General features: G+C 39.3%; 1 protein-coding gene and 1 long non-coding RNA gene across 4 annotated transcripts; one reads left to right on the top strand and one right to left on the bottom strand.

Annotated features, from left to right (window-relative positions):
• Positions 1–111: 111 nt before the first annotated feature.
• Positions 112–26,264, bottom strand: LOC133217912 (uncharacterized). The gene is made up of 3 exons (XR_009727001.1): positions 26,140–26,264; positions 6,821–6,924; positions 112–244 (listed from the first exon to the last, which is right to left on the bottom strand). It is a non-coding gene; the product is annotated as an uncharacterized LOC133217912 (long non-coding RNA).
• Positions 16,440–26,901, top strand: NMI (N-myc and STAT interactor). 3 transcript variants are annotated; one of them, XM_061363741.1, is made up of 9 exons: positions 16,440–16,584; positions 17,415–17,465; positions 19,060–19,605; positions 21,030–21,137; positions 22,725–22,887; positions 23,816–23,922; positions 24,038–24,227; positions 25,292–25,398; positions 26,237–26,901. In XM_061363741.1, the coding sequence occupies exons 3-9, from the start codon at positions 19,507–19,509 to the stop codon at positions 26,423–26,425; spliced, it is 963 nt and encodes a 320-aa protein (XP_061219725.1). In that variant the 5' UTR covers positions 16,440–16,584; positions 17,415–17,465; positions 19,060–19,506; the 3' UTR covers positions 26,426–26,901. The 3 variants fall into 3 exon arrangements, with proteins under 3 accessions (XP_061219725.1, XP_061219727.1, XP_061219726.1); XM_061363743.1 differs by lacking the exon at positions 21,030–21,137; XM_061363742.1 differs by lacking the exon at positions 16,440–16,584 and having other exon boundaries at positions 17,394–17,465.
• Positions 26,902–27,284: the final 383 nt, after the last annotated feature.

Genomic DNA, 27,284 nt, shown 5'->3' with positions numbered 1-27,284 from the left:
TTCATTCTCTGAAAGCATATTGGTCAAAGTCTGTTGCTTTTTAAACGTTGACATCCAAGGCATGTATCTGAGGTTATCTGGGATGAGTTGTGAAGATGGCAGTATAAACTTTTGGAGTAGTGGTGAACGAAGGAGACAGTGCTGAGTGTGTTGCCCTGGAACATTCATTTTGTATTAGCTGAAGGAGACTGGCACTCAGCCTTTGCTGCTTTGAAGCTGTGACGTATTCATATCTTTTGGGAACCTAAAAACAATAAACAGGCATGAGAGAAGGAATGGAAACCAAAGGAAAGTTTCAACAGCAATATTGTTGACCGGTAAACTAAGAAGACAAATTACTTATTCAGATGAATCAGTAGAATTAGAATCCTCTTAGACCGATGCTAAAATTACTTCTTCTGAAAGAAGTCTGATGTGAATGCCCTTCTCTGCACAGGGCAACTTTCCTCTCTGACATTCCATGTAAATCCCACTGGATGATATTGTAACATGAGTTGATATTCTAATGATCTTAACATCAGAGAGAGGTATCTATGCCAAAGGGAATTGTTCCATTCTCCGGTAGGAGGGTGCCAATCCCAGAAGATCACAAAAATGTCTTTATAGTGACTAACTCATAAAGAGCAAGGAGTGTGTACCAACTTGGAGATGATTTGTAATAGACAAGCATACTGAAATTCTTGAGAAAGACACTCATGCAACAATGAATAAAAAATATTATTTTGCTGAAGTTAACTGTTAATGGTGAAAGGCCTCTGTTAGAAAAAGCAGCTTGATAAGTAAAGGACATAAAATAGCAAAAAGATCTAATCATGGCAGTATCTGAGAACATCTCTTAATGTATACAAGGTCTAATGTTTGAACAAATGTGTACCTCCTTGGAGGAAGAAGGTTGGCTGTTAATATGTCCAAAGACATACAATGGCTTATGAAGCACAGAACAACTGAGGCTGTAAGGCATCACAAGTCGTCATCTAGTCTTGAACTCAGGATTCAGATGTCTATCATCATCTCCTCTAAACAATTCCTCAAATTAATTAACTGCATCTTTGTTGGACAGTAACAAAAGCTCTGCAGTGTTCAGCACACGTTTTATAGTGAAGTGTAATTGGATATGGTCAATTTTGATACTTCAGGAAACAACGAAATGTTTGCTGTTGTGTAGCATTAACATTAGATGAATGCGCCAGACTAAGCGTATGGGTAAGCCTGAGAAGCTTGAAGTTACAATAAAGTAACATTCAGACCTACACATCTGCCTCCCAAGTGAGCTGGAAAGTTTTCATCTGCAAATCCAGGCAGAACCTCTCACCAACAAGAAGGTATTCCACAGCTGTACACAGGCACTTCGAGACATTCATCTGACAGCATTTTCTGAAGTTTCTTCCAAGTTTTTCCATATTTAAATATATCCCGGAAAAATCTTACATAAACTGGAGGGAAGGGCTTTCCTCAACTTGTTGCATACATATCTATGTTAAGAAATGCTGTTTGAAAGCTGTCCTGTGGCTTTGACCATCATTCAAAATGAGCGCCTATCTTAGTAGTTCCCAAACCATGGTGTGAAACCCACAGCGATGTAACACTAATTTCAATAGCAGAGAGAAAAAACAGTCCAGTAGCTTAATAGATAAGCCAAGGATGGATGATAACAACAGTAATGTATGTGGTTCACGAATCTCCTTTGCATTAATTTAAACATTAAGCACCTAAATTTTCATTATTCTTCTATTTATAAGTGAATGAAACCAATGAAAATATTTATAGTTTTCATAGCCTAAGATTCATGTATTACTATCAGTGATAATAGACTATATTACAATCATATTGTTTATACCTTTCAGAACGATATCAAGAATGGTCTATTTAAATGTAAAAGCATGCAGGAGAAGGCCTTTCATTTGGAGGTTTTTTGCAAGAAACTGTAATCTCATTCAAAAAGTTACTTGGTGGGAAGTGTAACAAAAAAGGAGTGCTGGAAAGAGGTAGTGAAAGAATATCTAAGTTTTTCTAATGAGAAAAAAACTAAAATAGCTGATGTGAGAGCGGGGAAGGGGGCCTATAAGGATGCTGCGGAGGGACTCTTAATGAGGGACTGTAGTGGTAGAACATGGGGTAGTGGTTTCAAACTTAGACACGGGAAGTTCAGATTAGATACAAGGAGGAAGTTCTTTAATATGAGGGTGGTGAGGCACTGGAATGGGTTGTCCAGGGAAGCTGTGAATGCTCCATCCCTGGTGGTGCTCAAGGCCAGGCTGGACAGAGCCTTGGGTGACATGGTTTAGTGTGAGGTGTCCCTGCGCATGGCAGGTGAGTTGGAACTGGATGATCTTAAGGTCCTTTCCAGTCCTAACTATTCTATGATTCTAATATGACACCACTAGCTGAATTTACATTGTGGGAAACCAGAGAATAGAAGGGCTGTTTAACCTACAGAAAGGAAAAAGCTCGCCAAAAACAATACCATCCCATTCTATCTTATCCCATCCTATGTTATCCCATCCCATCCCATCCTGTACAGAGTTACATTTAGGCTGAAAAGAAGAAAACATTTTTAACCCAGGAGTCCAGAAAAGTTTTAGAATAGCCAAACAGACAGAACACCAAACCTAATTTGAGATGACATTTGAGGAGAAGCTTGGAACTGGTGTTCTTTGAAAGAAGGCCAATTCCAGTGCTATCTTGTTTTTGATCTCATTTTAAACAATTTTCCTTGTATTTAAACCTTTTCTTTGTTTGTTTATTTGGTTGTTTTATTCCCAATGAAATGAATTGTCAAAGAACAAGATGAAGAATTGTCCCACACCCCAGGACCTCCGTGGAGAGTTTAAGAAAAATTAGATCCCAAACGTATGACATATGGCAGAAATAATTGCACCTAAAGTACTTCTGGCAGATACTTGTGTAGACTGTTTGTATGAACCTGCAGTGATGGCAATTCCACAGCCTCTTGGTGCTTGACTTTATAACATTTTAACTACCTTCCTTAACCAAAACATCTTGCATTAACTAAAATGTTTCCTGCTGCAGCTTCAGCCTTTTTCTTCTTTCTGCTTCAGCAGACCAAAATAATGGCTTATTTACCGCCTCTTAGTAGCAGGAAAGTTATGTTAAACTGTTGCATCTTGCTTCAGGTCTCTCTTTAAAAATAAACAGTCTGTTCTTTTCATCTTTCCTGTAGGTTACATTTTCTAGACTCTTAATGGTTCTTGTTCCTCTCCTCCGTACTCTTTCCAGGTGGCCTGCATCCTTCTTGAAGTGTCATGCCAAAATTAAACAGTACTCCAGCAAAAGACTCCACAGTGTCAGATAGCTCACCGTTATGTCATATATATTCCAGACAATATTTTGGTTTACAAAAAATTAGTTTGGCATTTGCTCTTAGTGAAATTTCCTTTAAAAAGAACAGAACAGGATTTTAAAATACCTGTTTCATTTAAAATGCATTTGACTAGAAGATGCTTTAAGTATGAAAATGCTTTAAAAATGAAGGAAACCAATGGAGATTTGATAGGCCTGAGTATATGAACCTTCTTTTCTAATCTGTCTTGCGTGTATGCTTTCTGTTTCAGTGAAAGGTGAAAAGTGTTACAGAGATGTAGAAACAAGTTGATGAAACTCTTACATTTATGCTTTGGACTAATGAGATACTTCCTGAAAAATTTATGAAACAGGTTTTCTAAATTGTCACACATTTGTTGTACTTGAAGGGAAGGCAGAAGGAATTTCTGATGAAATTTCCTAACTTTTCCTGTCCCCTGTGTGTTCCAGATGATGCAATTTTAGAGGAATTTTATAATGTGAGAACTTATTTGGCCAATGATTATATTATTTATTGTCACAGTGTTAAGTTAATCTTTAGAAGGTATTTTGTCTTAGAATTAAATATTTTAAAACTGACTCCCCTTTGTCTTATAGTCTAATTTCTCACTGGAAGCAGGGCCCATTTTTATCAGCAACATCAATGAGATAAGAATCAACCAATCTGTGTGATGGAACTTTAGGTAAAAAAATAATAAATAGAAAACTTCATATAAAAGTAGAACAAACCAAAAACATTCGGGATTATTAAGAGCAGATGTTAGAAGAGTATAATGGATTCACTTATAAAAAATCTGGGCATTTGCCAAGTTAAAATATTTGTCAGTTGAAGTCCTCTATTGAAATAGAGTCCTAAATAATTGAACCTATCAAAATTAAAAATACATACAGATACAAAATTTACAAGTGTCTCACAGATGTTCTTCTATGGTTACATTTTAAAACGACATAAATACATTAAACACAACACAAAATGTTGTAAACACAGTTTTTAGAGTATGATACTGAAAGGTGGGAATATGGTAGGGGGATGCCAAGACAAACTGGCTCCAAAGATTGCCAAGAAACTCCTAAAAGGAAAAATAACTTGCAACTTTAGCCATTGCAAAGCAAAATCCAAGAATTTCGGAGGTGTTTGTAGAAATATTAAAATTCAATTGCACAATTAATTTATGCAAAGAGTCAGATGTACAGAATTTAGGTCCTTAGAATCTTGAGTTTTGTTCTCTGAATAGTGGGTAACAAACAGCCAGTGGATTAAAAAACATGACCCAGGCCTTTTTCTTCCAGTGTTCATAGAATAATGCTTTTCTCATCCCCTTGGATAGACGGCGTATTTGATTTTCTAGCCAAAGTGGAGCAGCTTTAAAGGGAAACACCAAGAGAGAGTTGCCTCAAAACAGCTATGGACTGCTGACTGGCACAAGCTCCTGTAAGCTTATATGCTTTAAAAAAATGGCTAATTCTAAGAAATCCTCCCATGTGTGAAACAGTAGAGATAAATACTTATGCCAACAAAGGACAGTTATTAAGCTCCAGTGAATAATTATTTCTACAGAAAGGAAAAAATGCTTTTCCTCTCTGACGGTTTATGCATCTATACTAATTATGTGACAACGTGAGTTTTGTGGAACTGCAAGAATGACCCTTGTCCTGGCAACTGTTAAAATACACCAAGTAGACAGAATGAACTAATAACTAAATTAAAGAGCACAGTAAAAACTCATATTACATTTTTGGTAAGGTATTGCACAAGTTGTTGCAAAATTGACAGACTATTGAGTAGAAATCTTTACCACTTTAATTATTTTTCCTTACAATTAAAGTGACTAAGCATTCATAAAGGCTTGTTTTAGTCTTCTATAATTGTAATTATTTCAGTGGCATATAACATAGCACAGACATTCACACTATCTTATCTCTGAGTGTGTAGTTTAAGCATGCAAATTAAGAGCCTTTCCATTAAGTGAGACTCCAATGGGCTTTCACAGCATGCCCACTGTTTTTCACCTGTTTTACTTTAAATTCCATTCATTTGTCCAGCTCATAACATCTTAGAGTTTAAAAACTATTTTCATACCCCAAGAGAGGCATGTAGGGAATCTTCAGAAGGAAGCACTCGCCATGATGTGCCAGGAAGCCTGTCACCAGGCTCTCTGGGCGCTAGCACTCCTTCTGATAGCTCTGGAGTCAAACCGCATAACTCATCTGGGCAGCTTCAGCATTCTGCACTTTTCTATTTTCAAGAGCCATCAGCCACTATATACCACTTCACTCAATTTCTCCCTCTATGAGGAGAGAAATCTCCCTCTATGAGGAGAGCTTTCCTCCTGCTGTATGAGGAAAGGCTGAGAGAGCTGGGTTTGTTCAGCCTTGAGAAAAGAAAGCTCAAGGGAGATCTTATCACCATGTTCCAGTACTTAAAGGGTGGCTAAAAAGAAGATGGAGACTCTCTTTTTACAAGTGGCCACATAGAAAAGATATGGGATAATGGGCACAGATTACTTCTGGAGAGATTCAGACTAGACACAACAGGAAAATTTTTCACACTGAGAACATTCAGCCATTGGAATGATCTCCCTGGGGAACTGGTGGACTCCCCAGTGTTTGGTACACGTAAGATTCAGCTAGACAGGGCGCTGGGATGTGTAGTCTAGGTCATGCTTGGCCTAGAATGGTTTGACCAGAGGATCCTTGAGGTCCCTTCTAACCTGGTGTTCTACAATTCTGTGATTCTCCATTACTTTTATTTTGCTTTGTTATTATCTCACTCCTCATTTTGTACCATACATCAGATTTTGTAATTGAATACAGGGATCTTCCACGGGGATGTCCTTGATAAACCAAATGTTAGCTTCCCATCCTAGATGCTGCCATGGTAGTGGCAGAATCTGTGGTTGGTCTTGCAGTCACCTTTGTCATCTCAAGGGCAGTACCTCCAGTTCCACAAAAGCTAACCTTACACGTTAATCAGCTTTGCAGTATTATGCTAAATTCTTTTCTGAAAACCCAAATTGATGAATATGGTGATAGCATACTCAGAGGATTAGTCTGAGCAGTCATTGCTCAAGATGTCCCTTTATGTCTGCAACACTCATTTCCTACTCCACTGCACATTTATTTTCTCTCCTCCCTCCTGCTTCAACTTCTGAGGAAATCAATTTTCTGTCTTTTCCTAATGCCATGGTGACTCAGTATTTTATCAGCTTTTCTTCTGTCTCATTTCGTTTAGCATGATGTATTAGACCTCTGTCACCCATTTTCTAATCTTCTGTGAAGAGTTAGGATGTGGATTTGCTTATATGTGTGGGCACAGCTCATATCCTGTGATCTCAAGAGAAACAAACTGGTGCCTCTGATCACTGCCTTATGCATGCAATACCATGATTACACCATCCTGTATGGTGCTAACTAATATTCTTGGCATCGCTTTGTAAACCTGGAAATGCCCAGTTGCACAAGTTGGCTGGAAATAGTTTTATAATGGTATAGATTATACCTGCTGCTTCCAAAATGGCAACAGTTGGAGTCTTTCCTCTAGGTAGTCACTGACAATCACCGTCAGCATCTTCACTAAAGGAATAACCTGCTCGCAATCTAGACCTGTGAAAAGAAGCAATCCCCAGCTTTTGCAGTCTGACACACGATACTACTGAGTCATTTATTTGCTGTGGATAACATCACACTTTCCTCTCCTAATTGTTCTGTGTTTTATATGTTTATTTATTTCCTATGGCTGTGAGCCACTGTCGCCTTCCCAGATTATTTTGATGCACATGTGTTTTTACGGAGTTGGTATTCTCCTTGCTTTACATTTTTTTTAAGGTATATTTTATTTGTCATCTTCCTCACTATGAAAGAAAAAGGTCTATCCTATTCTATAGTAACATCTCTCTCCATTAAGTTATTTTTATATGACTGTGGTCTTGAATTACTCCTCTTTACATGGTTATGAAAATTGCTTTTTACTTTTTTCACATACTTGGCAGACTGTGATCAAATTTCATTTTTATAGGTTTTTTTTTTTTTTTAATTTTCCATGCTTTTAGTATGCCAGCTCCCAGTTTTGGGCCATCCAGCATACCATTACAATAACTCCTTCCTAAATAAAAATTCAAATTGGCAAAGCAATCCCTTTCAGAAAAGATTAATTCAATTGCACAGATATGTCTATAAGCGATAGTTCTTTTAAACCTATATCATATACAACGTGTAAAAAATGGGCAATAGTAACCCAGCTAATTGCTGTTAAACATTCTTAGTCATTCTGAGGTTTCAGCAGCATTACAACTGATATTCATTTCGTATTTGTCTTGCTAAGAGAGAACCAACAGTAAATATTGCTAAATACCACTCTGGACACAGTAGAAAAAAATGTCACAATGGGACTGTAAATGGAAAATCAGAATTTTTTGTCACTTGAAGAAGAAAAGGTAAAAGGGGATTCTTGCAGATCTAACAAACAAGTAAGTCAGAAAGATTTCTTTTCTCAGTGAAAGGAATCTTTAAATAGTACTACAGAAAGTGCCTACTGTGATACAGATTTCTGCACTTTGAGGTGCAGACACATGAGTACACAACTTCAGAAAACCTTTGCACTATCTCAAGTGACAAAACTGTGACCTGTGTCTAAGCCAAAAGCAAGACGATATCAGAAGTCTAAAATTCAGTATCTTTAAGTATGCAATTTCAGTCTGAAGGAGGAAAAATAATCAAAGACTGTCCTTGATAGCATTGCCACAATGGATCATCCCAATGAAAACTAGGCTAATTTTTGTTTACTTCTTGCTACTCAAGCTTTCCTTTTTTTTTTTTTTTCATACACGTACTTCAATACAGGCAAAATAAGTGTGCGTTCTGATACTCTGTTGTTTGCAGAACAGCTCCAGGTATCTTAAAGGAATCTCAGTCCAAATTTAGCAGGGTATTTGAAGAGCCAGAAAGCTGGCAGTTTAAGCAGAAGGACTGCAGCTGTCATTCCAGGAACTGTCCTCACTGAATATTAACAGATGCATCAAATAAAAAAAATCAATATCCCAAATTTAGAGCACTGTAATGCAGCTGTAGAGCGAATGAATCATGATTCCCCAAAAGCTGGGATGATACAAATCTTACCGAAACTACTGAATGTTGAATATCCCATACTTGGATGTAAGACCATTAGTGCCTACACACTCATGCTGGGAAAGGTAATTACTGAGAAATATCTGTGCAGAGATCCAAGTAAAGAAATAAAACCCATGAATTTTCTATTTGCTGGCCAAACACAAAGAAAAAAACATAAAAAAGAATAAAGTTGTCTGTTATTTCAAAATAGAAAGTGATTTTTTAGTGAATCAGACTGATTTTGGATCAAGTTTTTTATTTTGAATACTTATTATTCATTTCAGGTTTTAAAACAATTTAACTGTGCAAAATCGCTATTCAAAAATGTCTGAAATGAAAAATTGAATGGTTTCTTTTTCAAAATATTGGAGCTCTTTCAGTATATTTTCTCACTTGCCGTGACTGGTTTTTACCCAAATGTGTTAACAGTTTTCTCCTCCCTAAAATTGTTGGTCAATTTTCTTGGTGAGATAATAAAAATACTGTATTTTAAGGCTGCCTTTAGCTGTCATTTAGATATTTTAGATATTGATCTAACATGCAACCATAATGACTTGACAGAGCTAAACCAAAGTATCAGAAAAAGAAAAGAAAAAAAAAAAGAGAAAAAAAAAGAAAAAAAGAAAAAGAAAAAGGGAAAAGAAATACAGAAAACCAACCCATGAAGTCTTATATTGAAATCATGGAGGGCCTGTCTGTGGAAATGTCTCTTGGAGAAGGAAGTGGGATTTCCACAGAAGAGTAAGAGACAGCCATGAGTCAATCCTTGGCTTCACACTGCGTGTTTCAACAACAAAGAGGCAAAAGAAATCAAATTACATGCAAATATCTGCATGCAGTCTATTCAGCATTCTGCAACTTGTGCTCTGCCAAAAGACTGAAGGATGGAGGTAGAAGCTGGGAAAAGAAGTTGAGTTCTCTAAAAATGTGAACTTTTCATTTTTACTTTCTCAACAATTTTCCCTGTTAGGTTTGTTAAAGCTTACAGAAGGTAAAACTTAGAATGTCAAAACATAATTTATGAAAGCTAGGGTTTGTCTGAATTGGGGACTGAGTTGACAAAACAGTGGTGTTAATAAACTAAATCTAATACATTCAATTTTCATTAACAATTTTCCAGGCAAAGTGGTCCTCCTTCACTATTTAGAGTTCTGAGTTTTTCCAGTAATATGCCAAGGCCAAAGCTATATAATACTGGGATTACTTTACAGACATATCCTCTACATAAGCAATTCTCATATTTTAATTTACACACATTTACTTTTTAATTTATCTCAGCTATACCATGGCTTTCTATTTAATACAGGACCTTATCTGCTTTACAGTCAAGAGGTGTTGCTTTCCTGAAGAATGGCATGTATTAAATAAAATTTGGAAATTAAGAAAAAAGGTGGAAATCTCACAATCTCTTTCAAAAAGTATTTCCAGAGACTAAGGCACTTATTTAAACATTCCCCAAAAGGTGATCTTGATAGAGTGTTCATTCAGAATCCTGATGACTACAAAGTCTGGCAAGATACATAAAAGATCATTTTTTAATTTATTTTTTTTTTTTCATACGTACAATTTCAGAATCTGCTGTTCAGGGCAGAGACAGACCAAAGAAACATTTTGCCCTCTGTTGCAGTCTGTGTTATGGCCACTGCTTACCCTGGGACACATCTGGGATTTTCAGAGGCAAAGGTTTTTTTATTCCTAAGGAATATGAGCAATAAATTTCTATTCATTCATCAAATAAAATAAAAGCATGGAATGATACTGTTGATAGGCACATCTCCTCTAGCCCCTCTCCTATTCTCCTTTCCCTCTCATTTACGTCTTCTGCATGTAAAATGGCCCACCCACTTGAATTTGTTCTGCCAATATAAACCAGTAATTCTCACTGAAACACTAACGCTGTTATTTGGAAGAAGTATTTAATTAACATGCAGTGATTTATAGCCGAAGAACTGGAATGTGATTCAAGCCTAACAACGTGCATCTTGGATGATTTCTTCTTCATTGTTTGCTTTCTAGCGGTCGTGCTGGGACTATTTACTAAACCACTGCATTGCCTCATAGCTCTCTGTTCTGGGATACATGTCTTAGGGAAGCTGAAACATTCCCAAGTCCTGCTGGACATACTTCAGGATCCTTCCTGTAAATAATGTAGATTGGTATATTTATTTTTGTAATTTTGCTTGTGTTGAAAGTGGATTTGTGCATTTATAAGAGGTAGATATTTGACATCTAAAGGTGCTGAATGTTATCATCAGGTATATTTTTATCTCCTGCCTTGCAGGGAAAAAAGACTGAAAAAAGGACTATGTCTTGAGATGCCTAAAACATAGGCTCCTTGAAACAACACATGGAGCCCCCTCATGATGCTGAAGCACCTTATACCACATCAGACAATGAGGCTGTATTTTGAAGAGTGCTTTAAGCCATGCCATGCTGGCAGCACTACTGATATTAGCTGTTATTCACCCCTGCTGAGCCTACTGACCCTGCTGCAGACCACCCCCTCCTGGAATGGCACACTCTTCTCTGACCACAGGATGGACTGGATTTGAGAAAGCAGCCAGCTAAAACCAGCTTTGTTCAGTGTTCATTTTTAAGATGGGTCATCTCCCAGTATGGATTGCCACATGGTTGCACAAACACTCTGGATACAGTAGCACAGGGAAATGAAGGGCAAACAGGACAGCTTCTTTGGAGACACCACCATCCATGTGTTCTGGATATCTCTTTGACATCAAGGTCTGACGAGCTACAGACTTTGGTATATCAGCAGTGAGATCCAGAACTATCATCATGGTGATTTTCGATGCTGCTTAGAAGTCGGTGCATTGCCCGTCATCTACAGTTACTAAGAATACAGTAACTGTAAGGTTCAGATCTGCTCCTCTCCAGGGCCTGGCATTGCACCAAGGATAGAGAGATGAAGTTTCTGTTTTGCTGGGGTTTGTAGTTTGGTGGTTTTTTTCCCAGTAGCTTAGTAGGGATCGTTAAAGATGGGAGGTGGTACATCGATCATCATTCCCTTTAGGTGCTGGGCAAAGTGCAAAGGATTGGGAGATCTGCGTTTACTAAAGAGAGGTCAAGCCCACTTCTCCCAGCTGCTGATATAGTGTTCTGACCACATGATACTGGTTGCTCTGGAATTTGGGGTCTTTCTTCTCTCTCGTAGAATGCGTGAAAACTTCTCAAAGAACACAGGAAAAAAAGCATTGGTAAACAGGAATAATTATAGTACCTTTCTTAATAAGGAACGCATTTGTGTGATAATGTGTGGACAGAACACATGAGCAGATCCATAAGCACCTAAATTCTATCAACTTCCCTCTTTAGATCTGTTCTAACTATAAAAGAACCAAAATACTTTACCTCTGAAGCTAATGCCAATAAAATTCTTAACAGTTACTGTCCAGAAGCTCAAGTATGGTCAAATTGGTTTAGTACCAATAAACGGCAAGCTTATGGCTGCAAACCTTCCAGCTTAATCATAGTATTTCCTGCTGGAGATGAGTCCTAACTCTATGCTGCCAGAAGCATCATGATTTTCTTTTTAAGTTTCTGGTTCAGATTTCTAAGCTTATCAAGAGTTTTTCAGACTTCTGAAGAACAAGTTTGGTAACAGCGCAGACTGCTCAGAAAAATCCAAAGAGTTTTAAAACTTCTTGTATTCTACATTATATTTTACTCCTTGATGTTCCCCTTTAGCTAGACTCTTCAGAGTTCTGAAATCAATGCTCTTCCCTTTACTCTTACTCATATGAAGTTAATACTATAAATTCACAATGCATAGAAATCAATTAACGTATGAACTCCAAATCAACTCCACTTCAGTTGGGGAACTTGGCCCAGGTCAGCATCTCCAATAAATTTCCTTCACCAAACAAACACAAACACACTGTTCAGCTCAAATCCCAAAGCAGGCCATGTAAACAGATTGGCGTTGCTGCATTCCCTGGAGTTTAGAGAAATACAGCTCTTGCAGATCAGCAGTGACTTCCCAACATGACCATGGTTACTGGAGGACAGCCTGCCACTCTGACATTTAAATCTAAAATCTAATGTGCTTAGGTCATAACATAATCACCTCCTCCTCCCTGGCTACTCCAGCTAAACCTCTCCCTTTTACTCATCTCATTAGTAACCAACTTTGTGTTTATAAAGCAATAGTAAACATAGCTATCCATTGTCAAGGCAGAAAATAATAATAAAGTCATCCATTTATCTTAAAAAGCAGATAAGGACATTTGAAACTGCCATAATAATTACCCCATGAGTAAAACTCCCCCTGAATTCTGTGGCACAAAGTGACTGCAGTCCAAGCAGGGAGCAATCCAAGATCACCTTTGTATAGCCAATGAAAGCAAAAGCTCTGAAAACTTTGATCTAGCTGCTTTTGCACAGGCCTTCTCAGGTCTGCATGCAGAGCCCAACCAATTTCACTGCAACGCCTTGCTGCTATACAGCTCCTCCTGCTTTTCTTTGAAAGCTGGAGTCCACATCTGCAAAGCAACAAAGTCAGCTTGTACTCTTTCTCCAACTATTTGGTGTATTTTGAATTTTTGAGGATTAATTTCTTTAACATTCAGTGCTGATTGACTGTTAACCATACAAAATACTTCGGCCAATGAGTACAAGCCTGTTTGCATTTCTGAGGGTAACATTTAAGAGATTAGTCAGCTTAGTTTTAAAGGAAACCTGAAAGCAATATGCTTTATTATTCTTGGCCTAGGACACAGACATTGCCCAAATTTTGTTTATAACTGTAATGCACCTATTATAAGTATTTAAACAGATAATGAGTCTTGAATTCAGTCAGCTGTGTCTGAATGGCTGGCCATAATCCAGGGTGCATTGCGTGCTCCTGATTCCAAGAGCTATTAGTGGAAGATACTGTGGGGCACTTTCCTTTCATGCACCCATGCTGAAGTGCAGCTTTATACCTGCCATTTGACAGCTTGCATGGGGAGAAGTCCAGTCTGTCCTAGCAACATAATCTGCATGACAAAGTGAGTCATACCAGCTCTCAAGGGATTTCTAAGAGACTCTTTAGCTACCTACATGAAGAACAATCACAGAATCATAGAATAGTTAGGGCTGGAAAGGACCTTAAGATTGTCTAGTTCCAACCCCCCTGCCATAGGCAGGGACACCTTGCACTAAACCATGTCACCCAAAGCTCTGTCCAACCCGGCCTTGAAGATGGCAAGGGATGGAGCATTCACAACGTTTTTGAGCAACCCATTCCAGTGCCTTACTACCCTTACAGTAACAAACTTCCTCCTTATATCCAATCTAAACTTCCCCCATTTAACTTTGAACCCGTTACCCCTTGTCCTATCACTACAGTCCCTGATCAAGAGTCCCTCCCCAGCATCCCTATAGGCCCCCTTCAGATACTGGAAGGCTGCTATGAGGTCTCCACGCAGCCTTCTCTTCTCCAGGCTGAACAGCACTGTCTTTCTCAGCCTGTCTTCATACGGGAGGTGCTCCAGTCCCCTGATCATCCTCGTGGCCCTCCTCTGGACTTGTTCCAACAGTTCCATCTCCTTCTTATGTTGAGGACACCAGAACTGCACACAGTATTCCAAGTGAAGTTTCATGAGAGCAGAGTAGAGGGGCAGGATCACCTCCTTTGACCTGCTGGTCACGTTCCTTTTGATGCAGCCCAGGATACGGTTGGATAACTTGTGTTCTGCGGGGCAGCTGTAGTCTCCTGGTGCCTCTGGTGAAGGGTTCTGTGGGGTTCGGTGGCCTCACACACCTGAATAAAGGGTGTTCCAGAATCAGCCACCCCTGTGGTCCCCATGTCCCCATGGTTATTGTGATGCATGAGCAGCTCTGGCTGGGTCCATTGGGTGCTCTGGAGGTGCTCCAGGGTTTCTCTAGGGGTATCCCCAGGATGCTCTGGGGGTGCTTTAGGGATCCCCGTGGCCAAAATAAAGCCCAAATCCCCACCACATGCTGAGTTCCCAGCACCCTATATACCCAGGCAACTCCCAGCCCCACTGCCCAGTGCTCACACCCACCCCCAGCATTCCCCAGCACCCTGGGAGTGCCCAGCCCCAGTGCCCAGAGCCTTGGGGCTCTGCAGACCTCCAGCCCCTCTCCCTACTAACCAAAATCATCCAGTAACTAAAGCCTTTTGCCCTCCCCTGCAATGGGGAATCAGTGCTTTCTCTTCTTCAAACTGATCGTCATGGAAATCATAGTGGTTTTGTCTGGGGTTGTTTTGCTGGTTTGTTTTGGGTTTTTTGTTTTTCTCAAGGCACCTCTTTCCTGAAATCTTTTTAGAAAGTGAGTGCCCACTGGCTAACACTGCAACCATAAATCACCTCACACCAGTACACATTTCATGACTTCTCTAAACTGACTCACATGCATGATAAAGCTCTCCTCCCCTTCTTTCCCTGTGCTGGCATTAGCAGTTGTGGCCACAGATCTGGGAACTGATCTGTTCAAAGATGGGTTTTTTTTTTTGTGAGGGGGGTAAAGGAGGTAGTTGCCACATTGGTACTCCAATCCAACTCACTGAGCACACACTTAGGTCAGACAAAAGACTTGAAAAAAACTCAAGACCTTAAATACTTACTGCAGAATAAAGTTGGTGTTGCCTATAGACTTCCCAGCAATGACTTTGTTGCCCAATTCTAGGTGCATCTACCATGGATCATTTTTATGAACCTAAATACTGAAGAGTTTATAAACCAATCATGCTCTTCTAGGAAGGAGGATGGATCCCTTTACTTGATGAGTGATGGCTGCCACCCACTGCCCCGTGTCCCACCTCACCCCCCTTACCCTAGGTGGCAGGTTATTCCAAGACGTGGTGGGCTGCTGCTGCCCCGGGGTGGCACCTGGCTCCAGGTGGCCACATGGCCACCACGGCCACATGGTTTTCCAGAGTTCTTCCATAAATTACTTTTTGAATGCAGCATCTCTATCAGCAAATGGTCCTTCTGTCACAGAATTGTGTATGCCTTTTGTCACTGCCCAGCAAAGAAGGAAGACCTAGTCCTTAAGATACAAACACATAATGCCAGAGGATATGGTTTAAAACAAATAAGAAAATGAAACAAATTCACCAGAATCAGATTGAGGATGCCAATTATTGGTTATTTCACAGAAAAAAATCCAGAGGCCAAACCAGAATTTTCCAGCCAAGTTAAGAAATGGGTGAAAAGGGGGCAAAACCAAAGGACAGTGACAGCCAACATGGAGCCTTTGTGACCTCCCTGAAGACACGGACATGAGTTTCCTTTCCCAGCCCACCTTCTCCCTGCCTTTTCTGTACTTATGCCCTTTTCAAGGTCCTACACCTGGACTGGAGCAATCCCAGGCACAGCTACAGGTTGGGAGGAGAAGAGATTCAGAGCAGCCCTGCAGAGAAGGACTTGGGGGTGTTGGTCGATGAGAAACTGAACATGAGCCAGCTTCAGTGCGTGCTTGCAGCCCAGAAAGCCAACCGTATCCTGGGCTGCATCAAAAAGAGCGTGACCAGCAGGTCGAAGGAGGTGATCCTGCCCCTTTATTCTGCTCTCGTGAGACCTCACTTGGAGTATCGTGTGCAGTTCTGGTGTCCTCAACATAAAAAGTGCACGGAACTGTTGGAACAAGGCCAGAGGAGGGCCACGAGGATGATCACGGGACTGGAGCACCTCCCATATGAAGACAGGCTAAAAAAGTTGGGGTTGTTCAGCCTGGAGAAGAGAAGGAAGGCTGCGTGGAGACCTCATAGCAGCCTTCCAGTATCTGAAGGGGGCCTATAGGGATGCTGGAGAAGGGCTCTTCATCAGGCACTGTAGTGATAGGACAAGGGGTAATGGGTTAAGACTTAAACAGGAGAGATTCAGGCACTGCTTTGGCGGCGGTGGGGGAAGGCATCACTCTCCGCCGTGGTATTCCAAGGAAGAGGGGCGGCGTTGCCCGCTGGGACCCGGGGTCGTGCACACCCTCGCCGTCCCGTCAGTGTGGCCTAGGGGTGGACCCGCCAGTCCCTCCTCCGCTAACAGGAAAGCGAAAGCGAAAGCGTGCGGCAGAGGCAAAGGTCTCGGCAGGGGACCGGAGGGGTTGTTGTGGACGCCTGCTCCGAGCTGCGGGCTGCCGTGCGAGGAGTGCGCGTCGCAGCGCGGCCGGCTGCCTCCGCTGGGCCTTGCGGCAGCTGTAAGTTGGGTGAGCAACGGCTCCCGTCCTCCGCCCGGCGTGGGGAGCCCGCCTGCCTCCCTCCCTCCCTTCGGGTGCCTGTTGGTGTCCGCCCTCCCGAGGCAGCGAGCCTCGGGCTCTTGGAGGCGCTCGGGCTGGTGAGGCCTTCCCTGCAGCCTCCCTGCGCCGGAGGGAGTGGCCGTGACATGCGCCATGGTGTCGGCCGGGGAGGTTGGGGGGCTGCCGGGCTGGGGAGCTTGTAGTGCGGCCGTGAGCCGCACTTTTGATCCCCCGGACCACAAGACAAAGCGGGCTGGCACAGCCGAGACGGGTGTCTTAGCTGTCGACTGGGTTAGCCATGGAGAAGTCAGGTGGAGGTGTTTTACAATTAGGCTATTTCACTTTCCTGAAGTGAAACCTGGAGTGAGTAGGTAAATGTTCAAGGCCAGGTTGCACGGGGATTTGAGCAACCTGCTGTAGCGGAAGGTGTCCAGCCTGTGGCAGGGGTTTGGAACTGGATGATCTTTAAGGTTCCTTCCAACCAAAATCATTCTGTGTTTTTATGATTCTGTAAAGGTACATATGTGTTTCAGCACAGAAAAAGTAAGTTGTGCTATGCAGAATTCCTCACATCTCTGACTTTTGTGCTACGTAAGGGAGGAGGCTTCAAATAGCAAACATACATGACTTTTGCCTATAAAACGATACAAATATTTACATTTAAAAATTCTTTTAGCTCAACACAGCTTCTGGTTATCCCTTTCTGGTATTCCATTATGCTATGGGGGGGTGGTGGAAATAAGAAAAAGCCAATGTACACTATGATGTAGGTTTTTTTCCTGTTTCCTCAGGTTTCAATGGATTTTACAAGTCCCCCACTATCTTTAAAAGATAATGGCTTTGTAAGTATTTCCTGATGTGTTGCCTGGAAAAAAAACACTGTATTTGACAATAGTATCTTTGAATGAAGGTTTGTGCTACCACCACTAGGACAGTGCTTCTGCATGTCTCACCTTCCACTTCAGACATTTCTTATTCCACCTCCTGTGTCCATATGGAGAGTCCAGTTTCAAAGTGCCTGCATTGGAGATTCTGGTAGAGTTTGCCTGTCCTGCCTTGCTCATTTGCATCTGTTTCTTAGGGGAATTTCCTTTTTCCTGATGCCTCACTTAATTCAGTTCCCACAGTGTGGCAAGTAATTTCAGTGGAGCTTTCTCTGGGATTTCTTGCATTGTTCCCCCTTTGTTGTTCCCCCCCCGCCCCCTTCTTTGGGGTGAAAACTGTTGTGTTAGACCATTTTTTCAGTAAAAACTAGGCATCCTTACTTATCACCTTCCAGATGTACATCCTTCTACTTTCCTGCACTTGCTTCCTTGAGCAAAGGAATTATTTTTTTTTCCAGTTTTAAGTTATACACAGATGGGGATTTCCCTGTTGCTTAACAGGCACTTGAAATTGGACAAAGTAGTGGAAAAAATTATTGTGTTTAGGAAATACCAAGTATTACCAAGAGAATTGGCAAGATTATCTAATTTAGACCTTTTCCATCCCTAAATTTCATGGTTCACATTCAAGTTTTATGTAATTTTAAGTGAAAGGGAGGAATTGTTTCAACAGGTCTCTTTGGATTTTTTTCTTTTCTGCAGAATATTGCAGCCATAGAAACAAAACAGAAGAGATTTTCTTTCTTCTTTGTCTTTATCCAGTTGTAGTTTTCCTGTGCTTGTGAACTTCTGCCCTGAAGTACTTATATTTGAAATGCTTCTTTTATCACCTTCCTTCTGCTTGGTGTTACCTTTTATAGTCCAATCTCCCTGAGCTTGGAAGCATCCAGTTTTGAAATTTTTTTCTCATTAGGCCTGTCTGTTCTTTATATGTTCTCTTAGAGGAGCTGCTGAGAAAGCATATGGATAGACATTTGTGGGTCTGAGGGGCTTAGTTCCCTGTGGAAGAATATAGAGACAACTTGCTTGTATTATTTATCAAAATATTAGCTCATGAATATTTTCAGTTAGATACTTAGCAAACAACGATTTATTTTCTTAGATTTTTGTCCTATCCAGCCATTAAAGTAGTTCAGTGATTTGATCTAAGTGTCTGAATGCATTTAAAAAAAATGATGTGGTATACGTTATCCTGTGGCATGCAGATTATGGGAAGATTTAATTACAAAATATAACGAGTCCCTCAAAATGTTTGACTCGCCACATATCTCATCTGCATAATGGGAGAAAAACAGCAAACAGGCACACAGGCAAAATACCTTGGACTTTTATTAATGGACATACATTGGAAACTACCTTGGCAAAATGCTTCATCCAACAGCAGAGGCTTTTATTTTATTTTATTTTATTTTATTTTATTTTATTTTATTTTATTTTATTTTATTTTTTTTTATTTTTATTTTTATTTTGAGCACTCATTTGAATTTTTTTGTGTTTCCATTATTGCCTAACGGAGGGGAAAACCAGTGTGTGCCTTTTCTTTTTTCTCCAGACTATGGCACCCACTGACCCTTTCAACTCATCAGAAGATGAGATGGAAAGACTTGAAGAAGAACTGAAGAAATGGAAGGCAAGTTCTATAAAGCAAAGAGAATTGTGGAAATTAGCTGAAAGATACTTGGAAGTCCTTTAGTTCATCCTTCTAAAACCAAATCAAGTTTCCCCTGATTATGACATGTTTGTCTAACTTGTGCTCTATTCTTCAACGGGACATGCTGGTGTTAATCTCACTGGTAGCTACACTTATAAGTCTAAGAAAATATGTATCCAAAATGTTATATAAAAATATATATATAATATATAAAGGTCTTACTTAAGGTTTTGTTTGTTCCTGTAGAATAAAGAAAAAATTAAAAATCTTTTTCTTTTTACTATCCAGCAAAGAGTTGAAGAAGCTGAAAAAGCAAAAGCTGTCCTTCTTCTCTGTAAATCAAGTGCAATGGAAGAGTATGTTAAAGCAGAGGATGGACTGACAAAATTAAAGAATTTACAAGAGAAACAGCATAAGGAAGCTATTATGTCTAGGGACACCCATGAGGTATGGAGAAGGCTTACTCATAGCTGTTTATATCTGGGGAGTTATGAAGGAGGTGTTGATTAGAGAAAATAGGAGTAATACTGCCTTTTCAGTTTAAACTTCTTTACTGGTTTGCAAATTGACTAGAATGTTCTACGTATAGTTTTTCAGTGGCAGATGAAGAACCAATGAGATAAAGTAAGTCTTATGGCAAGGTCGGAAGAGGTAAGGCAAAACTGAGACCTGTTTTGTATAGAAGATGAAGACTGACAAAATCAGTCTTCAAAGATGAGTTTCAGTTTTGTGTGATGCAGGTAAAATTGAATGGGTTGATTCCACGCCTTTGTCAACTCCCAGAAGTCACAGTGCCCAGGGGATTAGCATTTCTTAAGTGACAGTGAGGTGAGCAAGAGCCAGAACCTCTTTGAAGAAGGCTCTTCGAGACTCATTGGTTCTAGAAATAATTGATTGGTTCATTGCCTCAATGTGCCATGTACAGTCTTTGGTAGAGTAATAGGGTGAGTTTCCATGGGCTGTCAAAGAGGTGGTTTCAGTGAAACTTGCTTTGCCCTGTAAATCACTGATTAAAAATTAAGGCTTTAACATTACAAGTTATTAAAATATAATTAATAGGTTAAGAACATTCAGGTTGGCATGAGATTTTTCTGAAAGTTGGTTTTGTTTCTCCAGTCATAAATGTTTGAATTTTAAACCCAGGAGAAGTCATTATCACCATCTGGTTTTTGTTTTACTTTATCTTCAGCTGAAGGAAACTGGTCTAGCTGTTTCAAGTGGTTATTTAATTTAAAGGAGCCACCTTCTGATCATGGATGGCTGGAGCTGACTACATCTGCTGTGTTTTCTTCTCGTTCTGTTGTGCTCCCTGTCCAGGAAATAGTGGATTTAGTTATATGGTCTTTATGCCCATTTAGGACTGACCGGTGTGGAGGAAGTATGTAGCAGATGAGGTAGAAGAGGTATTCTCTTTCTCACTGAAGAAGTATAAAGAAGGGACAGTAGCAGTGTGTCAGAAACTGTCCTTACCAGCTAAACTTTTCAGAAAAGGGTGTAATGCTTCCTCAGATTACAGGTGATACAAGAAAAAAAAAAAGTTTGTGTATTGACATAGGCTCTGACCTTGCACATATAAGGAACTGACGTAACTATGGAAAGCACTGTGCAATTTATGGTACGCTATATGGGCTTGGAAACACGAATGCCTCCTTTCAAAAACCCTCTTACTATAATTTGCTTTGACTGAAACTGTTCCTTGGTTACCGAATTTACCTTGCAGATAATAAAGCTATGCCAAAAATGTATTGTGCATGGCTGTCATGTAGAATAATGAAAAGTTAAAACAGTTTTTAATGTCTACAGATTTTGTTGAAATATGATTTTGTCTTTTGTGTGTTTTAATTTTGCATTTAATACTTTCTGGGATTTAGAGAGAACTTTATGTACTAAACCAAGAAAACGCTGAGCTGAAGAGAGAGATTGAAAAGCTCGAAGAAGACCTTGCAGAATGTAGTTTAATGCTTTCACGGTATAGTCAGGTAAGGTTTGAAATACTTCATCATTTGTCTTTTGGAAGGGCACATTTTTATTTTGTCAGTTCTAGACCATTGGGACCAGTTGTTTGTCATTTGAATCTCTACTGATTTCAGTATACAGTATAGTTCGAAGTTTTATCTTATTTCACCTGGCAAGATAATGTGAAGCAGGCTAAGGATATGGAAACAAATACAAGTATGTGGGATACTGAAAACATGAGAGGAATGAAGACAAGCAGAAAATTATTCAATGGAAGACACTGAAATAAAAAATACACATAATATTAGTAATTTTCAGGTACTCTCAAGTTATATTTCTTGGCCAAGAGGATGGAAGAAAGGGAATAAGTCCATTATATGGCAACTGTAGAACTAATTTTAGCCTATATTGAGCTTCACTCAGTTACAGTCTCTCTCATGTTGCTTCACATAAGAAATAATTCAATTTGCAGCCAGATAAATATTAGTGATACTAAATAGATTTAAATTCAGGATCCAAAGTGTCTTTTGATGAAACTGCTGCAGATTTCAAAGTGTTCAGAAATTGAAACTTCTCTTGTGGAAATTTCAGCTTTTAAAAACCTGCTTTAATTCCGAATTGGAACAAACCCAAATATTTTGTAGAACTTACTGTAAAATGAAAACTGTGATCATTTGTTTGTTCAGAGTTTGCAACTCCAGCCAAGCGTTACCTTGTTTGATGATAACAACATTACAATAACAGCTTTAGCTTTCTGAATTGCGTTTCTAAGTTTAGTCAGTTAAGACCGGCTTCCTAAATTTCCTATACAGTCACTGGACAGGGCAAGGCTCCTCTACAAGGAGATTCGGTGTGAACAGGGGCCTACACTCAGTGTTAGAATTATCTTTAGGAAGTGCGTCTCTTTTTCCAGGCTTAAGATGCTAGTTTTGAAGATAGGTGGCAGGAATACTTCAATTGCTCTGGGTATTTTATCTTGACACAAACAGTATGTTTCTTCTATGCAGGGTTTTGTTTTGAAATAGTTATGTAAAGGGGAAAAAAGAGTTATCTGAAACTCCCTCAAGCCTATCAAAGCAGCCTTTCCTAAACAATATTTTCCTGAGCAGTTTTAATCTATCCTAGTTATGAAATACTTGGATATTCTTATCTGTTTTAGTAAGATGGAAACATGCAAGGCTCTGTATTAGCCATTCCCATTTCTATAGAGCAGTGATGCAATTAGGCAAAAATAAATGGCAACACAAGTGACTCTGATACTTGCATTTTGCAAATTTCAGATACCAAAAATATTCTACTTCTGCAGCTGGCAATCCCTGTGGACTTCAATTGAATTTGTATTCTGTAAGGTCAGTTTTAAGCTCAAAGTTAAAGGAAAAAAAAGAAATCCCACCTAACTGACAAAAAAACTCAAGAACAGAGGAGTACAACTAGTCAGTTTAGTTAGAAGAGTAATATCTGTTTTATCAGCCAGTACTTCAATCTGCTTGACTGTTAAACTTTAAAGATGAAGTATGTGTAGCATTTCAAGGGAAGGCTACCATTCATTTTTCTGCTCTGCAGTAAATTACAGAAATTGTTTTTTTTGTATCTTCATTCTAAAATGATAGATTAATAAAGAGGTAGCAGAAATGAAAATGAAGTTCACTCACATGGAAGACACGAAGGATAATTATCAAGATATGAATACTCACTGTGTTTTTGGTGTAACTACAAAAATCCCATTCAGACTGGATGAAAACCAGGTGCTGCTTACTTTTGAAGACAAAGAAGGTATGATGTATATTTAAATACAAAATTAATGTTTCTGATGTATTTTGTTGCCAAAGGGAAAATATTTACATAAACATTTGGAAAAATAAAATAAAATCAACAACAGGCAAAGAAAGAATACACAGAAAACCATTCACTATTATGACACCAATCAGCAGAAAAAAATTCTTGCAAGTACTCTGCATGTTTTTGTTGTATTACCAGATTTCTGCTCTTAGCTAATACAAACAATACTTCGTGTTTGAAATTGGGAATATGTTCCTACCTCAGAGAGTATTGTCAAGAATGATTCAGAATGCTCTGACAGCAGAATTTGCCTTTTTTCTTTACTCTGGGCAGTACCTTATTCTGACAGCAGTTATGTTGGTTAAGTGAACACAGCAGATGATGGGTAGATCTGAGACATCAGAGGGATGGTGCAGTCTGTAACTTGCCTGCTTCCTGCTGAGATGCTTGTTGTTTGGGCAGCCTGCAGGCACTCTGCCTGGGCCTGTTTTGGTGGTGGGTAATTCAGTTATGCATGCAAATATATTCCGGATAGAAAAGCTAGGGTCCAATTCTTTTCTTACAGCTAAACTCGAACGTTTCTAGTCGGCATTCTCTGTACCTCGTAGCAATGTGGTTTTCATCCAAGGATATTTTAAATTGAATACGAGAAGTCTACTATTAATATTTGTTATAGTGAGAGCATCTTTTGACAGCATAAAGATTTTACTATTCTATACCACTCTAAAGATAGTATAATATTTTACCTGGTGCCTATAACCAGTGAGATTTAACAGAAAAAAATAATTCTGAAGACATAGATATTGGGATTCCTCTGTTATTGATGCAAAAAGAGATTTTGCTTAAGAGATGGGGGAACAGTCTTGGGTTTATTGTGATTAAACAAGGCTTTAAATATCTGAAAACTTGTGATTTTCTTTAGTTGCCCAGAGACTGATAGAAATCGGTAAACATACTGTGAACCTGGACAATAAAACAGCAGATATGAGAGTGATGCCTTTTACACTTGAAATGGGAATCAAATTTAAGGTAATCGACTGAAATATGAAACTATAAAGACAGGAACTTGCAGTAATTAAAAAGCTTTATGTTTATGGGTTTGGATGTTTTCAGTCACAAAGTGCACAAAAAAATATTTTTTTAGCTCCATGTCACTATTTCTGGAAAGAAGATTAATGTTTCAGAAGTACCTGAACTATCCATTCCTGAAGACTGGATGAGAGACAAATTAGAACTGAATTTCTGCAAGTCTGAACAGGGAGGAGGAGAAGTTGAAAATGTGAACTATGACAAGCAGTCTAGAACAGCTGTTATTACGTTCCTCAGACCTGGAGGTATAGTACGTAATATGTCGTTGGCCAGATGCAGAGGCCAAACTGTCCATTCTGCATTACATTCTATTCTGTATTCTGTGTTAACCACTGAATGTAGCAGATTCTTCCCATGGAGAGTTAAGCAGATCAGGAAAAATATGTGGGTTCACTCACACATCTGTAAAAGCAGTGTTTTATCACTTAAGAAAGACATTGAGGTGCTGGAGCAGGGCCAGAGAAGAACAACTAAGCTGGTGAAGGGTCTGGAGCACAAGTCGTAGGAAGAATGGCTGAGAGGACTGGGGTTGTTTAGTCTGGAGAAGAAAAGGTTCAGGGGGGACCTTATCGCTCTCTACAACTACCTGAAAGGAGGACTGAGTGAGGAGGTGGCTGATCTCTTCTCCTAAGTAATTAGTGATAGGGCAAGAGGTGATGGCCTCAAGCTGTGCAAGGGAAGGTTGGATATTAGGAAAAATTTCTTCACAGAAAGGCTTCTCAGGGAAGTGGTGCAATCACCCTCCCTGGAAGTGTTCAGAAACCCATATAGATGGGGCCCTTAGCGACATGGTTAAGTAGTGGTCTTGGCAGTCTTGGGGTAAAGTTTGCACTTGATAATCTTAAAGGTCTTTTCCAACCTAGTTGATTCTAAGATTCTATGACCTGATACATAGTTTGTGAGCTTTATTTCTTTCTTAACTTTGTCAAAACCCTCTTTTTTTTCCTTGCATTGCTAAGCACATTGCAAAAAAGAAAACCATGGAAATGTGTTTGATTTTAGCTCTTTTCATGACAATGAAGTTACACAGGCATTCAGATTGCCCAACTATATTAAATTCTTTGAAGATCAGTGGAGCCACATCCATTTAGAACAGCTGCTTTAGATTTTGTGGGTATTTAATGATCTTGCTTTTTTGGGAGTGCCACGTAAACTTTCTGCAAAATGCATATGAAGAATCTTCAAGTGTACTATGATATATTAGTTTCTAAATCCATATAAGAAAGATTAGTCTGTTCTTTGGTACTCTTATAAAATGCATTTTAGATTATGTTACTCTTGCTTCTCGTTTTCTGATTCTTCATTACAGCAACTAACAGCTTTGTGAGATGTACTGAATATCCTTTTGTTTCAAATGGAACGTGCTATAGGCTTCCTGTTTCCCCAGACACCAATGTGAAATTGGAGAACTTTCAGGTAAAAGAATTGAGTCCTAAATAGAACAGATGCACAGAAAATGCAAGATACAAGCAGAATTTTCAGTTCTGAGGACTGCAGAAGCTTTTGTGTCATGCACTTTGTGAAACTTAGTAGCAAGTGTGAGTCTGCAATATGATGCTCTGGTTATAATCTTATGTTTTGCAGTGTGAAAGCTATAATTTTAAAAGGATGTGCATGTCCTTCCTTGATCAAATTGTATTACCTACCGTAATGTCTGTGCTAGACAGGAGGCAGATACTGAATTAATGTTTTTCCAGTCACAAAGCACTGTCATGTTCATCCCTAGTGAGAATGCCTTGACGAACAAGACAGCAGACACCCTTCTTATTCTAGGAAGCATTTGCTCGTTCATTTTTCTTCATTCATTCATTCATTCATTGTAATCAAGTCAGTATTTTGTATGTAATCAGGCCTTTATAATTAAAGCATTGACTAGGGTGTGCACGTTTAGGAGATGCAACAGAATTCTTTGCAGGTGTGTATCATGTACTGGCATGGATTTTTATGGAGCAATGCTGTCTAGAGTAATCTTCAAATATAGAGATCTTCAAATCCAGTGTGTGCATGCACTAAGGAGTGTAGGACACACCAGTTAAGGAGGCAGGTGCATTGCCTATTGAACTCAGCAGCATACCGGAGTCCTCCTGCTGTTTTAAGTGACAGAAATACAACCCGCTGTTCAAGGTCTTAAAATGTAATAAATAATCCTAGCCATACCTGACCACAGATATGTTTATTTCCAGTATCTCTCAGCTCCTTTTGATGTACATGCAACATCTGATGTGTAATAAGTTTGTTTTTCTTTCCTCAATAGCTCTATTGTGGGATTTCTAAGAAGACCATTCTGTTGGAAGGAATTAAAGAGATGGAAGATGATGAGGAAAGTGTGCAGGACATGATTAAAAACCATTTTCAAAAGCCTAGTAATAATGGTGGGGAAATAGAGAAAATCAAATATGCATCAAAAGGAGTAACATGGGTTTGTTTTGAGGAGGATACTTAGAATGCCATATAGGAAAATGTAATTGATCTCAGGAAGTTGTTGTTTTGTTTCATCAGAGGCATAGGAAGTTATGCAGACATTGTGCTTTAATGTTCTGATATGTACACTTGATAAAAAGGAACTACCTGGTTTGTGTAACAGCACAGACTCAGCATAGAAATTCAGTAAAACTCACTGCTTTGTGTTCTAGAGGTTCCTGATCAGTCACAGAAAAAGCCTTCACAGCACTTGAAACTTGTGCTGTAAATTTGCAGATTTTGTATCTTGCAAATTTTAGATGGCTCCCATACTCCAAAGTGGGATAAATCTATTTAATATTACATTTTTGTTATAAAAGCCATATGCAATCCCAATCAAATGCTTGTTCACAGAACTGCTTTTCTGAAGTGCCCTAGCTTCAGATAGTAGCTCTAACAGAACTCCAGTCCTGCTTAGATTGCTGTGTGCCACCATAACTCAAATACCTGAAGTTACCTTGTAATTATAAAATCTCATTGCCAAATGAGTGATACACTCTCCATTTCCCTTTTTCTAGTTTAAAATAATCACAGATTCACTCAAGAAATTGCACCTTTTAAGAAATGCTGTAGCAGTAATTGCTTTTAGCTGCTGAAACACACTTCTAGCATCTGATGCAAATTGTGCTGAGCTTCTGTATGTTAATAGCCTGGTTTATTGTTTGTTTTTAACGTTTGTTTCTGCAATTAAATCTTTCCTTATTTTTATTCATGGCTTTGCTTACTTTAGAGTTAAAAGTTGAGATGATTCTTTATCAAAACCAGATTGCTTTGCAAAAATGATGTGGAAGCAGTGAACACTGTCTGCGGTATGTGTTTTGGTACAGGCAGCTGGCCAGGCC

Source organism: Neopsephotus bourkii, unplaced genomic scaffold (assembly GCF_033783945.1).
Source record: "Neopsephotus bourkii isolate Nb327-2 ecotype Australia unplaced genomic scaffold, CSIRO-AGI_Nbou_v1 NB_1181, whole genome shotgun sequence".
NCBI classification, from domain to species: domain Eukaryota; kingdom Metazoa; phylum Chordata; class Aves; order Psittaciformes; family Psittacidae; genus Neopsephotus; species Neopsephotus bourkii.
This window is presented reverse-complemented; position numbering and strand designations above follow the sequence as displayed.

Bases quoted from the DNA above. Each gene is read 5' to 3' on its own strand.
- NMI (XM_061363741.1), top strand. From the start codon at position 19,507: ATGGAAGAGTATGTTAAAGCAGAGGATGGACTGACAAAATTAAAGAAT. The intron at 22,888-23,815 runs GTATGATGTATA...GATTTTCTTTAG, and splicing joins TACTTTTGAAGACAAAGAAG to TTGCCCAGAGACTGATAGAA. The intron at 24,228-25,291 runs GTATAGTACGTA...TCTTCATTACAG, and splicing joins TACGTTCCTCAGACCTGGAG to CAACTAACAGCTTTGTGAGA.